This window comes from Oncorhynchus mykiss, chromosome 7, assembly GCF_057628025.1.
Source record: "Oncorhynchus mykiss isolate SJ-2025 chromosome 7, ASM5762802v1, whole genome shotgun sequence".
Lineage (NCBI taxonomy): Eukaryota > Metazoa > Chordata > Actinopteri > Salmoniformes > Salmonidae > Oncorhynchus > Oncorhynchus mykiss.
The window spans coordinates 13,343,700-13,368,818 of NC_143028.1; the positions used below are offsets into that span (position 1 = coordinate 13,343,700).

At 43.6% G+C, this 25,119-nt stretch overlaps 1 protein-coding gene and 1 long non-coding RNA gene across 7 annotated transcripts in view; one reads left to right on the forward strand and one right to left on the reverse strand.

The window, feature by feature from the left end:
* Window positions 1-25,119, forward strand: part of LOC110527437 (rho GTPase-activating protein 6) — an 89,355-nt gene that overhangs the window by 33,069 nt on the left and 31,167 nt on the right. The window contains exon 1 of one of the 6 annotated variants that reach the window (XM_090240332.1): window positions 4,380-4,862. The exons of 3 other annotated variants lie outside the window; for them this stretch is intronic. In XM_090240332.1, the coding sequence (XP_090096458.1) occupies window positions 4,821-4,862 (42 nt within the window). In that variant the 5' untranslated portion in view covers window positions 4,380-4,820. Of the gene's footprint in view, window positions 1-4,379; window positions 4,863-25,119 lie in introns of those variants that run through there. 2 more of the 6 variants (XM_090240331.1, XM_090240333.1) reach the window with 2 other exon arrangements.
* LOC149982321 (uncharacterized) lies at window positions 1,106-17,744 on the reverse strand. The gene is made up of 3 exons (XR_016497104.1): window positions 17,605-17,744; window positions 16,788-16,902; window positions 1,106-1,279 (listed from the first exon to the last, which is right to left on the reverse strand). It is a non-coding gene; the product is annotated as an uncharacterized LOC149982321 (long non-coding RNA).

Consider the following 25,119-nt stretch of genomic DNA (forward strand, 5'->3'; position numbering starts at 1 on the left):
ACAGAAATGGATTCAGGGCAAGTGGTCCCTGTTGCCTGCTGATTGAAGCCTGGTGATTGAATCCAGACCAGGGGGTGTTGTGTGTTTGGGATGGGGTGGATGCGAAGAAGGGTGTCTTAACCCTAACCCTCTTCCTCTGCAAGAGCTCATGTTCGTACAGTGGCGTTATCTGAGGTCCTTGAAGTCAGCGAGAGACACCGTGGTTAATAAGCGGCTGTTTTTTTTCTATTTTCCTCTCTGGAAAAGGGTCTAAACTGCATTCCCCAGCTTTGAGGTCATCACTCCAGGTCGCTTTGTGTCGCTCCCGCAGTAAAGTTGTTTATGTGTGTACCCAACCTTCAGCGTTCCCCCTCCCCACTTCTGTTCTTCGCTCTCGTTTGTGTTCCCCAGATCCCTTCTCGTGCTTATCTCATAAGATGGTGTTTTCACAGAGGAGAGCGTGAACTCAAATGAAAGAAAAAACTGGGCAAACAAGTGCTGTAAATTTGTCCAGGGTTAAATGTTATTATTTTTCTATTGCAGTGTTTCACTAGCTCTTTTCTTGTATCATGGGAGATATTCAGATGAGGAAAGACAGTCACATAAACAAAACGAATCCACCAAACGATCACAGAAAGGGCAACAACAGAACTCGTGCAAGTATTTAATGTCGAGTTTGATGTCACAACATCTATTTCTGTGAATGTTTATTAGACAGGTCTTGACCACTTATGGGATATTTTGTCATTTATTAGATTGTCGTAAATCCTTTTATTTTCCATACGATTCAGGGATTTCAGTGCAGAGACATGTAGTCACTTGACTGGAGAAAGCGGGCACGTAGTAACTGAGCGATGTAAACATTTTCATTTTGCTCCACGCTCTGAGTTTACGATGACAGAAGGTATTAGGATGGCCTCAGATGAGTGCATTTCATTCTTTTGTAATTTTCCAGATGCATAGCCTGGGAGAAATAACTGAGGTAGTAAATCACTTCACACGGAATCAGGCATAGGAATAAACAATCCAAATACCAGTTATAAAAACAGACACATGGCAGACAGTAGAATATGTCAGGGTTATATATACAATCAGGTTTGAAGGTAAGACCCAGGTGCAGACAATATCGAAGTAACAAAAGTTTATTAAATCGAACACGGGCAGGCAAAGGTACAGGACTGCAGGCAGGCTCAGGGTCAGGTCAGGCAGAGGTCGGTAATCCAGACTAGTGGGGCAAAGGTACAGGACGGCAGGCAGGCAGGCTCAGGGTCAGGTCAGGCAGAAAGGTCAGAAACAGGCACTATAGACAGGACAGGAGCAAGGGGGGAAATGCTGGTAGGTCTGAATGAACAAAATGAACTGGCAACAGACAAACAGAGAACACAGGTATAAATACACAGGGGATAATGATGAAGATGGGCGGCACCTGGAGGGGGGTGGAGACAATCATAAAGACAGGTGAAACAGATCAGGGTGTGACAATACACTGTACGTTGTACTATAGTTGAGTCACAAAAAGCAATAGTCCATACAACCAATGTATACACAACCAGCAATAACAGAGGTATGACGCATAACGGAGCATGTGAAGAAGAAATTAGTCATATTATTAGAAATGTGTGTTTATGTTTCATGTGTTGGGGAGTAGTAACATTCCACATTCTGTCCAACTGTTAGTCTTTTTGTTATTCCCCTCTGAACCTTTCTCCTCTCATTGCCACAAATATTAATGACTTGACTATGAAATATGTCGACCATCAATAGGATCATTCTATGCCAGAATCAACAGTGGAAAAATTAAGCACAGTGCTAAATACAATAACAAAAAATGCCCCTGCTGCTGAACATTAGCACAAGAAGCATGTTAAAGGTTACAGAGAAAATCCCAAGGCTCAAGATGTATGTGCTCAAGATGACTCAGGTCAGATTGAATATGATGACTATCATGTTCCCATCTCAGAGCCTTACACTTTCAAATTTTTACGTTGTGAGGGAGGAAGCTGGGAGGGACCTGGACTTTTGAATGATTTCTCACTTGTTGGATTAGGCCTACACTTTAACGAGCTGTGAGTATATTGCAAGAAGAGCTCAGGATAATACGCATGTTATGTGTTTGCAGGCTTCAGTATGGACTCTTGGTTAGGTTGACATTTGCCTGACACGTTAATGAGGCATTTGTTCTACAGCAAGATGAAGATGGAATGTATAGTGTCGGGCATTCTCATCCTACTCACTAACTCACACAGCTGTGTGGAAACAGAATGAAGTGGATTGCTCAGCATAACATAGCAGTGGCCAGTTTGGAATATGAACTGGCAACCTTTTCTCAATAGAGAGGTGTGGGAGCTTAAACATGTCTTCGGTTTCACTTAATAAACCACTGCTGCTGACTTTTTTTGATCAGCTTTCCTTCTTGAGTTAAACTCTCTCACTGCCAGGGTTTGAACACTGAGAGCGCTGCTCGGTTGGGACAAACCGCTCCATGTTGTGTGACGCAACACATCTGGAGTTTGGGGATTTTCTGCCACGTTCCTTCCTCCTTCTCCTTCTCCTCCTTCTCCCTCCTCTTCAGCACAGGCCGCTATGTCAGCGTGTCCGCTACAGTCACACCGGGACTATCAAACTACCCTTTTAGGAGACAAAGGATTTATCCAGGGGGATCACAAAGTGGCTCCTTCAGATATGAACTCATGCTTACCCAGTGGAGTGAACTCAATGAGTTGGAAAGAATACATCTATAGTACTATGACCTATTCATTTTTAATGATCTATGTTTATTTCAGGGAGCAGGGTTGGCCAAACTAACACGTTTCCCAGGTTCCATACTCAGATTGTAACAACGATGACGTCAGTTGATCGTGATCATGCACTTTGATATAGCTGTACTGTAGTGTAATGCAAACACCCTGCTTTCCTTTTAGTCAGCAGATTTCTCTTTGCTGTGCCTCACACATTCTTCAGATGTTTACACGTCTCGTTCTGATTACACTGGTATTCAGCCTGTTTGTGTGTGTGTGTGTATGAATGTGCGTATAGCCTACATACCCTAATCATGTGCTGCATGTCATTTTCAACCCGAGTCCCCTGAGGTTTAACCATGCCCCCGTGCTGGTACAGTATTAATGTCCCCTATAAGAGCTCATGAGTACATGAGTACATGAGAGACGGACAGTGAAGAAAGTTTCCCAATAAACCCCTGGCCAACTTGCCAATAGAGAGCAAGGGAAATGGTTTGCATTAACTCAAGTGAATATGAGTCTGGAAAATGTATTGTAAACCCCTCACAGGAGGCCAGTATTAGTCCCTGTGCACTGTGACCTGACAAAACCGCTTTATTTCATGTTTGTGTTCATAGAAATTGCAGGCAAACCTTGGCCAGGATTGCTCAAGTCTGGTCTCACACAAAGCATTGCACAAACTCAGCAATGTCCCCCAAAGGCCAAATGAACTTTTTCATTTATTAATTTTATTTTTAGCCACTAGTTCTCTTTAATATCCTTTTAACAGTAGTGTGACACATAGCCATCGTGCATAACTTTGAAGTCTGAGGGTCTCATCTATAGCCCCCCCCTCCCCACCGATAACAATGTACAGAAGGGGTTTTGCGTAGTGGTGAAGTCACAACACATTAATTTTCCTGCATCTTTGTAAGTTTCTGTAGAAGCAATGGGGTGAACTGTTTATTTTGAATCCAACTACACACCGTTGTGACAACCATGCATAATACAGCCTAATTGTACAACGGGAGGGTGACTGAGTAAACAGCCTATAACAGTTTGTTCCACTGATAGAGGGTTAGATGAAATGGACCCCGGTTGCACTGGAAAAGGCACCTTTTCAATCACCTATGTGTGCGTTTTGTAAATGTTTTGGGGGAACTCAGTCGGGGTGACTGACTTTTTATGTCAGTCACTCAATTAGCCCATGTCAGATAACTTTTTACATTTGTTTTTATTGCTAGGTAAAGTAGTCTAGCCAGCTATATAGACCTTATATATAATAGGCCTAATCATCACCAGTTTACCTTACCTGACATGCAGGGCATCTGCTCAGGGCCCCATCCTCAACTGAATATACAATCGCTTTTCAGGGACAAGGTATCTTCAACCTAGCTATATGTTTTCCCCTGAAAACCGAATGTGGGGACCCACTCAGGCGTTTCTTTTACAACCGCTACATTAGGTTACAGGGGCCCTGACCTCCAGTCATTCTCACACAGATATCATGAACATGGCATAAGTACTGGAAAAATATATAGAACTGCAAGAAATGAGCTTTAAAGTGACAAAAGTGTCTCACTACCCCATGGAAAAATGTGTAGAATTGCAGGAAATGCATTGTATCACTGCACAAAAAAATGAACGGGATATCTTTATGTTGTTGTTGCACTGGCCGTTCATCCCTTTCACTTTCTCCACTCGCTCTCCGTGTGCTCCCTTGAGGTGCCCCGCCTTTAGCCCCTCTCCCCTACTAGTTTCCTCTCTGTTCAGAACCGCCGCGCAGCATCGCAAACTTCAGCAGTAGGTCCACTATAGAGCCGAGTAGCCAGCATGGAGCGGGAGCTGTTGCGCACTGACACTGCTGTCATCCGTGGCATGCATAACCTCCAACCGTACAAGTGTTGTCCTATTCGGGGATTTGACTATTCAGCGTAAACCTGTTACAAGTGTTTTTTTTTCGTGTAGCTTTTTTCTTCAATCGAAACTGATGATACAGCGAGTGGTGAGGATATAAGGATAACGCTCGTTCCGTTACTTTTGGAGGGATTCGATGAATATTGATTTTCTTTCCTCGTTCACTTTTGGATAGGCTACTTTATATGTGGACACTTGTTCTGAATCATGGGCGACTCCGTATTCTTGGAGAGGCACAATTCTTACCTTGTAAGTATTCTGCGTTAATTATGTTTATCTCCATACAGACTGTGGTTAAGAAGTATGGTAGCTGAGACATAGGCTTCCTCCTGAATTTGTTTATGTTAGAGGACAGAGATGGAAGGATATTGTTTCCTGAAAAGAAATGACTGACACATTGTGCAGCATCGACATGAATCCAGGCTATGTGCTATATGCACACTTGTTTTACTTCTTCCTCCAGGCAGTAGTGTTTTAGCCTCACCTCATTTCCGCTGCTATTCAAATTACCATCGAACCATGCCAACTAAAATCTGTTAGTTTCACACACAATAGGCCATCCAGTGTCCTTCCCCGATGTCAAAACAGGAGAGGAGAGAGCCAGAGGCAGCTAAGGTCAGTGGTAGGCTGCCTCATGACTCTGGAGAGTTATGTGGCTGGCTGAGTGGATGTTACCACAGAGATGAAGAAAGAACAGTACAAGCAAAGCCATAAGTCTTCTTTTTCTCACTGTCAGCTCAGGGTTCCAGTGCAGTGAGTGCACTCAGGCTTCACATACAACTCTGAGCATAGAAAGCAACAGGTTTTGTGTAGCCTTTAATGCCCTGTGCTTTTGGAACCGCAGTGTTTCCAGTATTTCATGAACTGAACATGTTGTCGTTTCCTACCATCAGCCCACAGTCTTCCCTCTAGTGCTAACTTCACATTCTATATCACTTCTTATTAGAGAGAGAGAGAGAGAGAGAGAGAGAGAGAGAGGTGGTCTAATGATGCAAGGGTCAGAGAGGCAGAGTAGAGGATAGAGAGAAACACACACACGCCTTACACCTGTCAGAATGTGTTGCATGTTTGCTTAATCCCAGCATGCATTAAGGGCTCATTCCAAAGTAACACGTGATTAGATAACCCTTCAGAAACAGGTTAATTTACACGTTTCGGGTATTTAAAAGATAGGGGGGTTACATAAAACATTATAGGAGCTCTGTGTCCCAATGACCCCATGTTGCCACAGTTGTGTTTTGATGCGGTTGACTCCATCAGGCACCACAGAGGTGGTAGATAAGGACAAATCAAATCCATGCTGTCGGTGATCGCAGCTAATACCTGAACTAATGCAGCTATATTATCTTTAGCAATTGTGAGTGGTGTCTTTTGTTTACGTAGTGGAGTCTTAACCAAATCGTGGAGTGACAAAGAACTCTTCTGCTTGTAAATCCTCATGGGTGGTTAGATCAGCATTGCGTGTTGCTGTCTTTCCCCTTGGAAATGAATCTACTGCCCACTGAGGCTGTTCGGTGGGTCGACTTCCCTTTATGAGCTATGTTTTTGAGGCGAAGACTCATAAAAGCGCAACCAAAGATTGAAAAACAATACAGATTTCTTTGGCTCCACTGGCCAACACTGTGGTCTCCCAACTGACATTTTCTTCTTGAGGGGTATGAAATGTAGCGTGTATGAAAAGCCTATGCAAGTGTGTAGACTCTTAAGTTGTGGTATTACTCACACACAGTTTACTTAGATAAACAACATGTTCGCATCTCTCTCCCGAAATGAACTGGTTGTTCAACGTCCACTGTCTCTGGAGTTATGAATGTCATGTGGACTGTAAGCAACACATTGCACATATCATATTGCAGAGTGCCTTGGTTTTCATTGTAACTATTTAAGCAGACTCCACCTAGCCTTAGACACAGCAACCTGAGTGCTGCTGCCTCGAGTGTGTAGGAGTGGTTTATGGTTGGCTGTTAGTAGTGAACTCTCTGGCATATCACTGCCGGGTAATATCACTGCCGAAGGAAGAGACAAAGCGTGGAAAGGAGGATTAGGTCCGCATAAGCTTTCCCCATCAGCCTTCCAATAAACAAATTCCATATTCTATCATTTTGTCCACTGTGTATAAATATTCCAGAGTTATACCGATTGGAGATATTGAGTATTTGAAGAGGAGAGAGAGCAGCACCATGCCGGTTGCCGAAGCATAAACTTTGAATCTGTCTGCTAAGCGGCCATGTGGCTCTGCTCTACTTGGCTCTTTATTTAACTAGATAAGTCAGTTAAGAACAAATTCTTATTTTCAATGATGGCCTAGTGGGTTAACTGCCTGTTCAGGGGCAGAATGGCAGATTTGTACCTTGTCAGCTTGGGGGTTTGAACTTGCAACCTTCCGGTTACTAGTCCAACGCTCTAACCACTAGGCTACCCTGCCGCCCTGCTCTGCTAGGTTTTGACAGGTTCTGCTTGGCTCTACTAGGTTCTGCTTGGCTCTACTAGGTTCTGATAGGCTCTGATAGGCTCTGCTCGCTTCGGAGTGATGCTAACTCCTCCAGGTGTACTAGCGCTGGCAACCCAATACTCAACCAAGACCCAACTCTTCACTGGGGCAGAAGGTAGCCTAGCAGGTTTAGAGCGTTGGGCCAGTAACCAAAAGGTCCTTGAGCAAGGCACTTTACCCTAATTGCTCTTTACCCTAAGAGCGTCTGCTAAATTACACAAATGTAAAAAATGATCAGATGCCACTGGATCGGTTTTCACCGAGGTTGGTCGCCCCTTTGTTCCGGACCATTCCCAGACGGGTGTTATTACATGGTTGTTATCTAATGTGTTCGGATTCTTTCCTCCAATGCTTTTGTCTTGGTGGAGTTTGAGGATCCATGATGGATTCTCTCTTCCTCATTTGGCCAAACATCTGCTGCCTGCTTTCTCCTTGACTAAAATGGTGATGTGTTGATGTCATCTGGTGGCTGGTTTTAGTGTCAGGGCATTACACAGGATGGCACGTGCTTGTGGCATGGTTAGAGGAAGTGACGTCAACCTCAACTGCCACTCACTCTGCTGAGGCTGGATCCTGCTACTCCGGCTTGTATCACTGTTGTACGAAAGCTGCATCTTTACTCTCCCCTGGCTCTCAATTGTGTCCTTTAACCTTTTACTGCAGTGGGGTAACTCAGGGTCACACAGAGTGTTTCTTGGTAGTCTTAAACAGATCTACTTCATAACAAAAGTATACACCTCACACACATGGTTATGGGCTTAAAAAAACAAGACCCCTGTACCATGTCAGATATAGAGTTGAAATGTATAACATTTTGAGTTTGCATTCCAATATTACATGTTATATACATCAGAGAAGACTGAAATATAACAACATTGTTTGACATAGAAACATAAACATTTTTTGAAATGGTTATTAATTTCGAAAAATATGAATAACATTCCACCCATGAGGCCACTAGAGGGTACTTTGGTCATATGACTGCAGGAAATGGGTACAGATTTGGCACATTGTGTGATGTAGCAACATACCTATTGTCTACTGTGTGCATGTGACTGACTCAGAGAGAGGAAGCAGACAGAAAGTCAGACACGTTGACTACAGATCGGATTGTTTAATTGTTGATTAATTGAATGACTGATTACAAACGTGCTGGTGTTGTCAGCTGACCTTCAAAAGACTTCTGTATCACAGTGGCTGGGCCTCTGTCTCTGTCCCCCTGTCCACACGCTCTCTCTCGCCCTCCTGCCTTTCCCCCTAACCGAGGCATCACTGGCCAAAAGGAACCTGCATCCACCCTTTTCCCTATCCTGGAGACACTCAGAGAGCCTCGTCAGTCTGAGGGCCAAGTACCTGCCCAGACAGGCTCCAAATTCCTCTCATTGTTCTAGTACTAAGTAGATGTTTCGTAACGGGGTCTGGTCTGACCCCCGTACCTGTTTTCCGCTCACCTTGTCCTTGTTGTTTCCTGAAGGCTGTTTGCTTTGGCCCAACCAAAACCACTCCCTCTGCAAATAGGACTCAGGTGATCGGCCGCACAAAGAAGGCTGTTTCAAGGCACCTGACTCCATGATTAAATCAAATCAAATCAAATGTATTTTTATAGCCCTTCGTACATCAGCTGATATCTCAAAGTGCTGTATATATATATATATATCAACAAAAATATATATTTTAAATATTGATGTCAATTTCTGTCTTCTTGTCTGTGTAAAACATAGCAAAACTACTTATTTCTCTGAGTGATGCATACATAAAGCATTTTGAAAATAATATGGTTATTTCTCCCTCTGATCTGAAACCATGAAGGGATAGATTTTAAGCAAATACTGTCATTGAACAACCCCATGCCATAGGGGAAAAAACACACCAATCAAATCAAATGTATTTATATAGCCCTTCGTACATCAGCTGATATCTCAAAGTGCTGTACAGAAACCCAGCCTAAAACCCCAAACAGCAAGCAATGCAGGTGTAGAAGCACGGTGGCTAGGAAAAACTCCCTGGAAAGGCCAAAACCTAGGAAGAAACCTAGAGAGGAACCAGGCTATGTGGGGTGGCCAGTCCTCTTCTGGCTGTGCCGGGTGGAGATTATAACAGAACATGGCCAGGATCCTATGGCCTCCAGGATGTTGCCCAGTTCCAACAGTGTTTGAGTAGATTTCTATTGATTCTGATTGAGTTAGAGCTGTTCTAGTTCTAACATATCTATTTCTATCAAGGCTTTACTTTTTTTCTGTTACCGGCAATTTCAGTGATTTCAGCCAGCATGGTCAAACTAATGATACAGTATAACACATTGTATTGGACTCAGATTCAGGAAACAGATTCAGTGTGTTGGATCTCTACTTACGGTTATGTAATCTGACCAGAACCTCACATATAAATACAAGTACTGTTTAATATCATTTTCAAAAAACATTTTAAGAGGTCAGACCGATTTCTTATTTTATTTATCTCTTGATTTGAGTAGTAGGATTAAAGGATTAAAGGATTAAAGCCGCCATAACAGCCCAACGGGGGTCAAATGTTGGACGCTAAAATCGGATGCAGTTATTTTGTTCCAGTGCCCATTTAGCCTGGGACTGGAAAAATCCTGTGGTGTTACAGAGGTCACAGGGTCAAAAGGTGAGACAGGGGTCAGCACATCTCTGTCATCTGATTAACTTTTCTGATATGTCTCTCTGTGTTAGGTCAAAGGTCATGGAGCTCACTGAACTGCAGTCAAGGAAATGTTCAGGATCGGGGGAGTGTGGCTAGGCTAACTCAACCAGCCAGGGGAGAGGAACATTCAAAGAAAAAGCTTATGCAGCTAGACTCAAAAACTTAGATGATGTATGGAAAAATAGTGGGATATGCTTCCGATGGAAATAGTGTCCAAATGAACTCCCTGCTCCCTGATTCCCTGCTTCCCTGTAAATTCCTTTTGATGATGTAGATATCAAACGCTTTTTATATATTTTTCCCTGATCAAAAACCTGGAACTCCTTGACAAATTCATGTTCTTTGCTTACATGGAGCCAATTTCCTGCAGCGCCCAAGACACTTACAATTGAATGGATAGAAAGGACATTCCCACTTGATTTCACATGGACACTTGAATGCTCAGAAGAGTTATAGTTACAAGAGCGAACGAACATAGCACTTTATTTTAGACTGTAAAGTGAGTGTAATGGTTCTACGTTCAATTTCTATTCCTGGAAACAGAAGCACTGCCAATCTAGATGATGAAGAGCACATATTCTACCATATAAGGAGAATTCTGCAGACTAGTTATTCACAGAAGGTTACAGGCCTAAGAGGGCTTGTGCTGATTTTATGTGTAAACGGGTGTCTATGCTTGAGTGCTTGTGTGAGTGAATGTGTGTGTGTGTGTGTTGTGGCATTCACATATCTGTGTATGGGTGGCCATAGTTAATTCAAGCCTAGTTTGTGACCTCTTAGCTCATGCTGATGTGGCTGGTGACACTTTGCTTCTTGAAAGTCCAGTATCGTGAAAATATGACAGCTGACATGCAAAACATTTCGGACTGTATCAACAGTGGACTAATGAAAATAAATAAATATATATATAGTTTTGGAGTGGATTTTCCCTTTAAGAGTAGATTGTTTCCATGCTGAGGTGAGGAATGTCAGGCCGACAAGTGTGTCTACGCATACAACACCGGCACACACACAGGCACGCACACACACGCGCACACACGCGCGCACACACACACACACACACACACACACACACACACACACACACACACACACACACACACACACACACACACACACACACACACACACACACACACACAGCCCAGTGTGTGACCTCATCATCATACACGGAGGCCGAACGAGGTTAAGCATCACTGATTAGTGAATTTTCAACTACACTGAAATTCCACTCAATATGTTATATTTACCACATCAAAGCTCTTACACCAGGATGACATTCCTCCTCATTACAGCTGAATTACTGCACCCTTCACTTTCAACTGGTTGCGGTAACCATTGTATGTGGCTGAAAAAAAGCAGAACGTGCTTGTCTCCCCCCCTCTCCTGGCATGTTTGCTGGTCGTGTCTTGTGACTGTGAGCTGATAGCTCCTCTCTCCATCAGAGGATTCCAACAGGCAGGGTCAGAGGTGCATGGCACAGAGGAAACACCAACGGGATGAGCGGGAGACCGAACAACCATCCGTCAGAAGTGATGTGGGGCTTGAGGGCTGTCTCCTCTGCCTTCAGTCTCTCTTATCTCTTATCTCCAGCATGTGGACATTTATCTTGTGTCTGACAGCCTTGTGTGGTTAGACTGAGCGACTCTCTCACAACGGACTGGGCGAGCAAGTTCCTTTAGGAAGAAAAAGTTGTTTGTCACTTGTTCCATATTTTGTATTCAAGACGAAGGAAATGTCAGTGGCTAAGTACAAGCACTGTTCTATAGGTGATGCCATGATGGACCTTTCTTTCCCTTTTGCCAGTAACGTCACATCACACCTCGTTAGTATATATCCCATGTCTAGAGCTAGCTGTGTATCCCCAATGAGACCCCCTCCAGACTCAACGTAAAAATGACAAAGCGCTTCCCACTTTTCTTCACAGGGTTCCTGTGATGTCAGAAGGAAAGATAGAGAGAGAAAGCGAACAAAACGATAGTGTTTTCCTTCTTTTTCTTTGAAAGGCTGCTCCCCACCCCTCTCTCTTAGACCCTGAGGAGGATAGAGCCCAGTTTAGCTTGGAGGGTCCTTGTCTAAGAAAACATTCAGTGAAGACCGTTAAGGTCCAGCACTTTATCTCTTCCCTTGCCAAGTCCTACAGAGTATGAAAGGCTGGGTGGTTCTAGTGACAGTCAGCAGATAGCTGGATTAATGGCCAGACCTCCTGCTTTCCAAGATGAATCTTTTTGAACTGTGGTAAAGAAGTCCCAAACGAAGGTAAAATCATACCAGGAAACTAGCTAAGTAAGTATACAGATACATGGTGTGATTAAGACTCTCCAAAATATCTGACTAAATTGTATTTTTAGAAAGTGTGTACCAAAATGGATTGATTATTTATTCATTCACCCCACAAATTGTCAACAGGGATTTCTATATGCAGCGGAAGTGCTCTCTAATTCTCAGGTATTATGGCCTGTCGATGACTCACTGAAGAACGGGTCTCTCTAGGATTTGTGTATTTATGAAATTACACTTTTAGTGGAAGATACTTTCTAATAGGTAGTTTGGGAGTCATTTGTCACTGTGAGGGATGTTGAGGAGGAAGTTGTGAGTGCAGGGGAACAGAATTAAGTCATTGTCTTATAAACACACCAGTACATCACCATCTGGGGAACTATTGTGTGTGTGTGTGTGTGTGTGTGTGTGTGTGTGTGTGTGTGTGTGTGTGTGTGTGTGTGTGTGTGTGTGTGTGTGTGTGTGTGTGTGTGTGTGTACGTGCGTGCGTGCGTGTGTGGAAGTGTGTGTGTGGAAAGGAAAGCAGTACATGTATAGACATGACAACCTACCAGCGTTAGACTGTGTTTATAGTGGAGCGATACCGTAGAGTATGCTAATTAAAAATGCCTCATTAATACTCATCAACAAGTATTCAAACTGTTGGACGACATTCATCATCATGAACAAATTAATTGAACACTGACTACACTCACAGTTCAAATGCCGATGGTAACACTCGGCTAAAAGGGAAAGTTGTCCACAACGCTGAACTCCGAAGAGGTCAGCTGAATGTTGCAGTGCTGGAGGGAGGAGGTATAGAGCCGGGCAACTCAGATCAATAATCTGCCAGGAAAATCAATAAAGCACCAGCCTCCCACCCTGTGACCGAACCGACCTGACTGATATGCAGCCCTGGTTCTGGAAAAAATGGGCACTGTTGCCAGGCGGCTTTTCTGTGTTGAAGTTGTTTAAAAGCCAAGGACTCTCTTGCTCGCACGCGCACACACACACACACACACGCACGCACGCACGCACACACACACACACCTCTCCCGGAAGTGACACTTGTCTCACACTTCCTGAGTTAAGAGAAATTTGCAGCAATGGCTGACTGTGGCAGCTTGTGACATTGTGAGTCGTTGTTAAATCAAGTCCAACTGGTAAATCAAACTGTAGTAGTGTTATTGTGCACAAAACTAGATAAGGACAAAATAAGGACAAAATTATAAGGACAAAATTCAACATACATGCCACACACAGGCCTGTATGGGTGCACACACACACACACACACACACACACACACACACACACACACACACACACACACACACACACACACACACACACACACACACACACACACACACACAGCCCAGTGTGTGACCTCATCATCATACAAACTTTGAAAGGCTTTTCTCTGAGGTGGAAGAAAGTGTTTAACTTGTTCAACCATCAAGTAATGGTGACCTTTTGTGCCACGGTCAGATATCATTCAAGTCATACCGACATACCGGCATTCTGATTCAGCCGTGGAGTTCTCTTTGTCCAAGAGAAAGTTCTGTAAGAATTCCTTTCCCATTGGTCATATCACCTGCTGAGTGTACAGTTGGCAGGGTTCAAAGACAAACACTAGCTATACATAGGCAATCTTGACACAGTTCATGACAAAGTGGTGATGCATCAACAGCAACGCACTGAGCACAGCCATCAATTCAACGTCTACTCCACATTGGTTCAACGTAATTTCATTGAAATAACGTGGACACAGCATCGATTTAACCAATGTGTGCCCAGTGTGAAGTATCTGTGGGGGTTTTCAACTTCTTCCATTCTAAAGTTCAGGGGTTCTTAAACGTTTTAATCTCGAGACCCAACTAAGTATTTGACCGTCCTCCCGTGACCCAAATCCTCCTCCAACAACCCAAACTAAGAAGAAATAGTGTCCCAACCCATAGTTTAAAGAAACCCTGATGTATGTTGACTGAATAATCTCCCGTCAAAATTTGACAGGAGAATTACAGGACAGGACAAATGTACTGTAATAACCTCTCCATCAGGACATCTGAGAAACACCTTTACAGGCCCTGCGTAACCGTTCTGGTTATGAATCGCTTTCATTTTCAGCCTGCTTAAGTCAGCACAGCCACAACACTCTGTAACCATCAATCACATTCTCATGAACATCTGATGGCTTCTTAGCGCGTAGCGAGTGTAAACGGTGCCATGTGTCTCGTAAAGGGGCATTGCCTGGTGCTCGGCCTTCCCCCTGTCATCAAAGCTTTAAACCAGACCAGTGGAACCAAGCAGTGTTGTAATCCCTGTTTTTTATTTTTTTTTAACAGCGCCTGTCAAAGTGAGACTAGGTAGTGGATGGAATGCAGTGTGGCTTGGGGCTCGTTCACAGTGGGCTAGTTTGAGCGTTGTTTAAGCGTTGTTAAAGCCATTTTGCTAAAGAAGCTCTCGTAAGAGCCAGAGCTGCCGTGACATCACATTAACAGGCCACAAGGGCCACAGATTTAGCCCCTCCATGCTAGAGGGATGTTGCGATTGGTTCGCAGGAAGTGTGAAATGTCACAGCGAGTGTAGTGCGTCTGGAGGTCCCCGGTGTTTGTTATCTGGCGAACAAACACCGGTTTCCTGAAAAGAGAGCGGAGACAGGGAAGGAAGAGAGGAAAGGGAATGAAGAGGAGAGAAGGAAGGAAGAGAGGAAAGGGAACGGCGAGGAGAGGAGAGAGAGAAATAAAACATTTCACTTTTCTGGCACCCACAGAAAACCTCCAGTCTTGATGGTGTAACGTTGTGAAATATTGTGTTGTTGTTTTTCTCTAGTTCTTGGTTCTATGAAAACCACCTTAAGAACCAAAGTTAATCCAAAACCAACTAGTGGATCATTTGGCTCAATATGGTTGTTCAGCTTGATTGCTCCTGATTGATTCTCTATTTATTTCCAGACGAGGAGGATGATTGAGTGGCACATTATTTATTGGGGAATGGGTGATATGTAGTGATATGTAGTGATGTAGTAATGTAGTGACATGCTCTCATGCTCTCATGCTGTGGGTATGGCAGAGTGTTCTCTGGAGGGTTCTATGGGAAACCAATGCCCAGTGGGCTAGTTAGCGAACACGCTGCCTCAGGCTGGCTCGACTGCCTCCTAGACAGACAAAGAAGCTGAGAGAGGGAAAGAGACCAGAAGCTGCTGACTACTGAAGCTAACTTTTGCAGTTAGAGTTCCTAGAGTTATTGACACACATTGGAAGGCCATACTTATAACACACCTCAGCTATACTGTCATTGCCACCTCTGATTTGGGCATAGTCTATAACTCACAGCACAATAATTAGCTAAGTTGGACAAAGGTCATTTCATTCGAGATCAGCCACTCCCTTTTAACCTAACCAAAACCTCATGTTTCGCCTCGGGTCACATGCTTGACACCCCTGGTAGCTTTGACATCAAAGGACAATTGAAAACGAATGGAGAACATCCTCTGTTGTAAACACAGAACAGCGGTGCCATTGTGGCCTGCATACCTCGAGTAACAAGCGCTTGGGTATGAAGCAAAATCACTCAACCTATGTGTCAGGGGAACCTACGTAAGCAGTCTAAAAGGGGGACTATTAGAACTTTAGGGTTTCCTCCCTCCAGTCAATAAATATGTGTAAATCCTACTATAATGATGCCTTAACTCAGGAGCTTCTAGCTGTGTAGATTAGAAGCAGCAACTGAGGGGAGATGGAAGAGAGATGTGCGGCCCTCTGCGTGAATGTGTTTTGTGTGTGCACACGAGAGATCTTTCGATTATGCTCGTTATCATTTTGATTGTTCTGTGATTCGTCTTTAAGAATTTGGACGCAAGTGCTTTTGCGTATGACATCCACACATTCGACTACATCATATTTACTTTGAGGCATTGGTAGGCCCGCGAGAGAAAAAGGAGACATTCTTCACGTGTGCTATAATAGCTTAAAATTAAAAAAACATAACAAATGATGTTATAAAGGTTTCCTGATTCAGCCCCAAATCCTAACTGGAGAAGTGCGTGTGTAGCTCAGACGTTTGTGTAAATCATGCATTGATGTCAATGGGAGCTTGGCACGGAAATTCAAGTTACGTACTTGGATCTCCAGTGAGGAACTCAGCCATCACTGTCTACCCAGCTTCTAGCGGACTAATGAAAAACAACAGCGGACTAATGAAAGAAATACCAGAAGATCGTTTTTGGGTGGTATTTAAAAAAAATACAATTTCCCTTAAAGACACAGGCCCCTGACAGTATATGCATTGGTGAAAATGGGGAAACATAGAGTATGCATTCATTGACCATTGACAGTGAATATGGAGACATGGGAACATACAGTCAAAATGATTATGTATTTTCGATGTTTATGGCTACCACTTTTCAAGTTTTGAAACTGATATCCAGCGCCACACACTTCTTTGCGTTCCTGCCTCACGTTTACGTGTTTGTTGTGACATCTTCATCTTTTGTTATTGTGCGCCCATTCGGAGATCGCAACTGTTACTTCAAAAGGCTCCAATTCACCAATTCACCAAGAGTCGAATAAAGATCTGCCTTCCTCTCCAGCTGTAATCACGCAGCAGCACTCAAGTCAAATTGCAAGGGGCGGCACATTTTTTCCACACATTTTCCCCACGATTGACTAATCATTGAAAGCTCTGCATATGATATTGGAATCATTAAGAGCACTCATTAGCTCACTGCACTGTTGCGCTTAAAGGCTAGAGGATTTACCTGCTGGCATGCATGGGAGATTACACACAATCTTCAGAGGTGGTGATCTCGGCTGTAGGGGCATGGAGAGCAGGGAGCGTTTGCACCAGAGACCCTTAGTGTTTGGGCTGGTTGGCTGGATGGACAGGGGGATGGGGAACAAGAGAGAAGGAAGGAGAGAGAGGGGAGCGATCTTGGGTCATGCTATAGGCTGAATAGAGCAGTGGGAGGAGGTGTGGTTTAGTTTCACATGAGTTTATATGACGAAAATATATGACACACACACACACGGGCCACTCGCACACACATAAAGTTATAGCATGCTGAAGGAAAACTTTACAGTACTTAACTTACACTAATAAAACTTTACAGTAATAAACCATTCTGTGATTGGCCCTTTTTTCTACTGACAAACTCAATGTGTTTCTGATTTAATTGAACCCATGTTGTCTTACTGGCCTGACTCGGGTAATGTCTACAACCTCTCCTTAACAGTCAGATTTGCTTGATACCAGAGTTGTTTTGGTTCTATAGCTTATGTAACAATGATGTAATCTATACCCTCAACCTCAAGGGTTGAACTCAGTTACCCTAATGCACACATTCTCATGTCGTTACAGTTTTGAGTTTGTGCTACCCAAATGTCTTCAAAATAACCTACCTCATATGACCCCGCTCCACTTGATTATCAAACAAGCATGTTTGTCATGAGTTAGAGCTGGTGTGTTGTCACAGTCCCACATATTTGCGAATTAGAATAGTACATTGGAAGCACACCATCCCCTGAAACACTAAATATTTTGTCATTGTTGATAAGACCAGTGGCTTGTAACCTCACCTGCTTCACCGTGGTTATTTTGCGTGGGATATAGTCTCTCCCTGACAGTCATGCTCGAGATGAGATGAAGGCTCACAATTGATGTGCTAGGATAGTTAGCCATGTTTTTCATTCTCACTGTATGTTTATGATATATGTTCTTCCTCATTAGCCCCCCAGTTGTCTTTGCTAGTTGACATACCAGGATTTTCCCCGGGCTATTTTCTCTCAGGCAGCAAGACGGATGGACCACGGCAGGTGGAGGGGTCCATCAATCCTTTGTCTCTGACAGGCCAACCAGTGTTTAGCTAGCCCAGCGGCGCTGTAATTACAAGCAGATGTTCACCTTGGTGTGGTTCCCAACGCTACACGAGTAATCCATTACCCTGTCAGAGTCAACGGGACCTGTAAAACGAAAACATAAAGAGTAAAAACAATGATGTAAAAAGGAACATTCCTTTGCTGCAATCTCTTAACATATCTCCCTCTTCAAAAAAAAAATGTTTCCTGGGCCACGGTATCAGGCGGTATCCCTACGCGAAATTGGGATTGGGAGGCCTATTTGGAATTGGTATGTTTCATCCCCAGATGTGCGATGTGGTATCCTCCTCTGAGAGGGTTGAAGAGCCGACCGTCATTTTCAAACGGAACAGATGTTGCCGTTAGTTACATGTGCGGACGGATTGCATTTTCCTCCATTGAGAAAATTATTTTTGTATTATTGGAGCCCAAGGGCCCAAGGGCTTGTCCTCTCTCTGTGGTGTGGATATGCTAGTTTTGGAGTGTTTCAAGGTTTGGTTTGTACATGAATTGGATTCTCTTTCATCATATCACATAGAATACACGTGCAGCAACAATGGATTTAGAAAATTAGAGGGGCGATAGTTGATTACAGGGTCATCAGTTGTCACTGATTTCATCTGTTCACGATCACATTCACATGGTTGTTGTTATAATAAGACGAGCAAATGAGGTCTGTAGCATACTGGTTGGTTCATTTTCAGGGTTTGGATTCTCATTCTAAAGTTTCATTGGGGAGCCCGTCCTTCCCAATTAAGGTGCCAACAACCTCCTGTGGCCCAGAATTTAATCTGACTGGTGAATTGATTAGTTAGGTTCAGCACATGCTACATTGTTTGTTTGCTGGGTTTTAATGGGTGATGTCATGATCTTTTGTCCTGCAACCAACGCTATGGACATGTGTTGTCAATACAGTCATATCAGAGGATTCCCATTCAAGTCAACATTCTTTCTCTACGCTCTCTCACCCATTGAATTAGAATGACTAGAACGGTTATTCAAGTCAACATTCCGGCGGCCATATTGAGTGTACCTCTATTTCCATGCTCTCACCTTTAGTCTATGACTATGTGTTGATACCTAGAGTGACATCCTACACCTCAGTTCTGGGCCCAGGTTCTTCTGGTCCTTTGGATCAGATGAATATGTTCTCAATTAAAGCAGTGGGATTGTACCCGCCAGGGTCGTAATAGAATGAATCTAAGAGAGAGGAACATGTTGTCTTTGGCAGAGTGCCAACCAGGGCTATTGTGCCTTCCCAATTTTAAATTCACTGGTTTTCATGCAGACAGCGTGTTATGAAAATCACAATTAAATGTTTGATTGTATGATTGTATGAAGTTACTGTGCGGTTTGCTACTGCTGATGGTTGCTGAGTTGTTGAAGAAGGTTTTAGGTCATTGCATTTGACTGAGAAATGAGAGAGAGCAGATGGAACATTCCATTAGGTCTTCTAATATGAAAACATGCGCATTGATTCAACTGATGATGCACTTTCTTTACTATATGTCCATTCAGTGAGGTCAGTAGCTTGTGCAAGTTTAGCGATTGAGCATTCGATCGATGGTTGCCATGGTGATGTTTTCTGCGTATCCCGAAACACTTGAGGCTCTGTGTACATGTTACCATGGAAACACACATATTATTTTGCTTCAATTTGTGCAATTTGTCCTCGCTCATTGAACAGATTTTAAAAAGGCGCATACGCCCACCCCATTAGCTGAGTCATCCCAAAGCTATTTAGAAAAGGGCTGCCCTGACAAACATTAAAACCCCACAACACATCACAGAGGTATCTTGGAGAGAACAGAACCTATAGGTTGAATGTTGTCATGAGTCAATAGATTTTTCAGTTCGGATTTGAGGGTCTGGAATAGCCATTACTAGTGTAACATGATGTTGTTCCTCCCTCTATACATGGTATACTTTGTTTAACAAACCGTCAGTCTGCCTTAAGGCATTATTGTAGACTTGTCCTGTATATCACAGTAGAGTAATAGCCTACCCTCCATGGCCTACCCTATTGGTATGCTACAGTTAACCTTTCTTGCAAGACTTTCACACTTTTCAACGAAATTGAATTACATACGCCAAATTGTTAAGTGATATGATTAGTCACAGCAGCATGGCAACCTGAATAAGATTATAGTTAGATAACAGGAAGTGTTTTCAAGCACATCATCTGATGATTGGTTGAATAGAGATGTTCAAAGCAAATGGAATAACTCGATTGCAGTACACAACCATTTTATAATGTGAACGGAATGGGGTCATAGGATAAACAAACAACTGTTTAAGGACAAACAGTTCTATTCTAATCCCGCTATTAAATCAAGTTCAAACGTGATTGGCACCTATGACAATGCGCTACTGAAAGGCAAACAGTAAGCTTATTATGTCAGCTCAATGCAATTGGCAAGGAAGTTGAATTCCTTTCCTGATTTCACTGGGAAATCAAATGGAATTGATGTGTTGAGGACAACTCATTCTGAGTGACAATCTGCACTAGTCCTATTAGCAGTACCTCTGGCCATGAGGTCTACCTGTGTCAAGGGTAAACATGTTTTCAGGCGCAGAGTGGATATTATGTGTGAGTAGTGGAAAAAGAGATGTGTAAAACACACTAAGGGGATGGAGGGAGGCAGTCTCGTCGGATCCTGTCTCTATATAACGAGAAGGCCATGTGTGGAAGACCGTATGGGCCCCAGAGCTGGGGGTTTGGAGCAGGAGTAGAGATGGCTAACAGGCTTGGGAGATCTAGTTTCTAGTCATCCCTAGTCAACTGTAATCCTTAGCCAAGTGTGAAAACAGTGATTACGAAAAGCAAACTTACCCAATATTGATTGGTTCTCTGGCAAAGGTTTACAGTACATACAGAGGATAAAGAGAGGATAAAATTGGACAATATTATTTTTATTCCTGAGGTTGTTAAGGGAGCAGCCATAGTAGATACATTTGACCCCTTTAATTCACCCAGTGGGTCATGGCTCTTACAAACATGTTGAATTGTTTTGTATCAAATTAGTTGTGTACACTAAGCACTGTCAAAGTCAACTGGCTTTCCTGTTTACTGTATTGTAAATGTGCTCATAGAGACTAGAGTTAGTCTGAAGAGAACTCCGAAGTGGTGGGGAGGGAGCAGCATTTCTGAGGTACCAGCGTTCCATAGCCATTCCAAACATGTTCCATCGATGGACTCGGGGGAATTGGAGCTTAGCCATCTCATTCAGCCCCCCTGCCAAACCTAACAGCTCAAGAGACAAGCAGCCCCTGCTTTTCCAGCTGTTGTCACCCCCCTTCAACCGCAGGGTCCTCCTTCCCTTCACCCCTTACGGCTGTGTCCTGTGTGTGCAACCAGTGGAGGGGACTGGAACGGAACAAGCTCTCTGCCATCACCAGTGGGGTGGGGAACTCACAACAGCAGTGATGCGGTTTCATCCACACAGGGCTAGACGCTAATGACTAACTATTGGAGCAAGTGCATCTGGCTGCTCCTCTGCAGGGCGGGTGAGAAGCCTTTGTCCTCTTAGTACAACTGTGTAGATCTTCTGTTTCCACCTCCTGTTTTTCACTGTTCTGGTGGATGATGCTGTTGTTCCTCTCTGCTGGCTGGGGCGTTTTGGGAGCACGAGGTGGGTATTGTTGTATCTTTAAGCAGGAGTGAATCCAAGGTCGGTGCACAAAACTAGGCTTGCGTAAGAACAAGTTAGAAGCTAAATGAAGTTCTATGACGTATTAAGGCAGGTTCAAGGAGGGACTCCATGTGTTTGTATGTGTGTGTGTGTGTGTGTGTGTGTGTGTCAGATTTAAGACTTTGTGGCTGTGCCAGCTAGTGACCACTCTGCAGACCTGCCTACAGAACAAGATTCATGATGAGAAACGCTGACCTGCTCTGATCTCTGGCTAAAACATCGGTAGTCTAGCTCTGTCCTCTCTCTTCACCAGCTCATAGGGATGACAGAGGAGAATGCAGAACCATATATCCAGGGATTGAGGTGATTTATGAGTTCCTCATGAAGCTCTTTTTGAGTTGACTGCTAGTCAAGCGATCCACTCTCATTCCTCCCCTTTCCCTAACCTACCATATACAATACTGTCTGCTCCACTATGCACACTACCATTCAAAGGTTTGGGGTCACCGAGAAATGTCCTTGTTTTTTAAAGAAAAGCACATTTTTCGTCCATTAAAATAACATCAAATTGATCAGATATACAGTGTAGACATTGTTAATGTTGTAAATGACTATTGTAGCTGGAATTGTTTTAATGGAATACCTACATAGGCGTACAGAGGCCCATTATCAGCAACCATCACTCATCAATCAATCAATCAAATTTATTTTATATAGCCCTTCGTACATCAGCTGATATCTCAAAGTGCTGTACAGAAACCCAGCCTAAAACCCCAAACAGCAAGCAATGCAGGTGAAGAAGCACGGTGGCTAGGAAAAACTCCCTAGAAAGGCCAAAACCTAGGAAGAAACCTAGAGAGGAACCAGGCTATGTGGGGTGGCCAGTCCTCTTCTGGCTGTGCCGGGTGGAGATTATAACAAAACATGGTCAAGATGTTCAAATGTTCATAAATGACCAGCATGGTCGAATAATAATAAGGCAGAATAGTTGAAACTGGAGCAGCAGCACAGTCAGGTGGACTGGGGACAGCAAGGAGTCATCATGTCAGGTATTCCTGGGGCATGGTCCTAGGGCTCAGGTCCTCCGAGAGAGAGAAAGAAAGAGAGAATTAGAGAGAGCATATGTGGGATGGCCAGTCCTCTTCTGGCTGTGCCGGGTGGAGATTATAACAGAACATGGCCAAGATGTTCAAATGTTCATAAATGATCAGCATGGTTGAATAATAATAAGGCAGAACAGTTGAAACTGGAGCAGCAGCACAGCCAGGTGGACTGGGGACAGCAAGGAGTCATCATGTCAGGTAGTCCTGGGGCATGGTCCTAGGGCTCAGGTCCTCCGAGAGAGAGAAAGAGAGAAGGAGAGAATTAGAGAACGCACACTTAGATTCACACAGGACACCGAATAGGACAGGAGAAGTACTCCAGATATAACAAACTGACCCTAGCCCCCCGACACATAAACTACTGCAGCATAAATACTGGAGGCTGAGACATGAGGGGTCTGGAGACACTGTGGCCCACTCCGAGGACACCCCCGGACAGGGCCAAACAGGAAGGATATAACCCCACCCACTTTGCCAAAGCACAGCCCCCACACCACTAGAGGGATATCTTCAACCACCAACATACCATCCTGAGACAAGGCTGAGTATAGCCCACAAAGACCTCCGCCACGGCACAACTTAAGGGGGGGGGGGGGGGGGGCGCCAACCCAGACAGGATGACCACATCAGTGACTCAACCCACTCAGGTGACGCACCCCCTCCAGGGACGGCATGAGAGAGCCCCAGTAAAGCCAGTGACTCAGCCCCTGTAATAGGGTTAGAGGCAGAGAATCCCAGTGGAAAGAGGGGAACCGGCCAGGCAGAGACAGCAAGGGTGGTTCGTTGCTCCAGAGCCTTTCCGTTCACCCTCCCACTCCTGGGCCAGACTACACTCAATCATATGACCCACTGAAGAGATGAGTCTTCAGTAGAGACTTAAAGGTTGAGACCGAGTTTGCGTCTCTGACATGGGTAGGCAGACCGTTCCATAAAAATGGAGCTCTATAGGAGAAAGCCCTGCCTCCAGCTGTTTGCTTAAAAATTCTAGGGACAATTAGGAGGCCTGCGTCTTGACCGTAGCGTACGTGTAGGTATGTACGGCAGGACCAAATCAGAGAGATAGATAGGAGCAAGCCCATGTAATGCTTTGTAGGTTAGCAGTAAAACCTTGAAATCAGCCCTTGCTTTGACAGGAAGCCAGTGTAGAGAGGCTAGCACTGGAGTAATATGATCAAATTTTTGGGTTCTAGTCAGGATTCTAGCAGCCGTATTTAGCACTAACTGAAGTTTATTTAGTGCTTTATCCGGGTAGCCGGAAAGTAGAGCATTGCAGTAGTCTAACCTGGAAGTGACAAAAGCATGGATTAATTTTTCTGCATCATTTTTGGACAGAAAGTTCCTGATTTTTGCAATGTTACGTAGATGGAAAAAAGCTGTCCTTGAAATGGTCTTGATATGTTCTTCAAAAGAGAGATCAGGGTCCAGAGTAACGCCGAGGTCCTTCACAGTTTTATTTGAGACGACTGTACAACCATTAAGATTAATTGTCAGATTCAACAGAAGATCTCTTTGTTTCTTGGGACCTAGAACAAGCATCTCTGTTTTGTCCGAGTTTAAAAGTAGAAAGTCATGTGTTCCAATGGCACGTTGTGTTAGCTAATCCAAGTTTATTATTTTAAAAGGCTAATTTATCATTAGAAAACCCTTTTGCAATTATGTTAGCACAGCTGAAAACTGTTGTTGTGATTAAAGAAGCAATAAAACTGGCCTTCTTTAGACTAGTTGAGAATCTGGAGCATCAGCATTTGTGGGTTCGATTACAGGCTCAAAATGGCCAGAAAGAAAGAACTTTCTTCTGAAACTCGTCCGCTAGCGGAACCCCCCCGCAACAGCCAGTTACTTGTTAAGCCTATGGGTTCCCCTACAGGAACTACACCCCCCCGTTCAGCTGAAACGGTGGCGCAGGGAATGCAAAAATATTCTTAGAAATATTTAACCTCCACACATTAACAAGTCCAATACCTCAAATGAAATATAAACACCTTGTTCATCTACCCAGCGTGTCAGATTTTTAAAATGTTTTACGGCGAAAACACAGCACATATTTATGTTAGACCACCACGAAAACAAAGAGAAAACGTAGCCATTTTGTACCACAAAAGAAAAAATGACAAAAAGCAGGATTAAAAAAAAATCATTCACTAACCTCTTGAAAGTCTTCATCAGATGACAGTCATATGACATGTTACACAGTACATTTATGTTTTGTTTGATAATATGCATTTTATATCCATAAATCTCGGTTTACATTGACGCCATGTTCAGAAAATTCTCCAAAATGTCTGGAGGAATTATAGAAAGCTACGCCAGATAACAGAAATACTCATCACAAACTTTGACTAAAGATACATGTTCTACATATAATTAAAAAGATACACTGCTTCTTAATCCAACCACTGTGTCACATTTTTTTTTAACGTTACGGAAAAAGCCTAACATTGCAATAATCTGAGACAGCGCTCAGACGTAACAATATTTCTCCGCTATGTTTGAGTCAACAG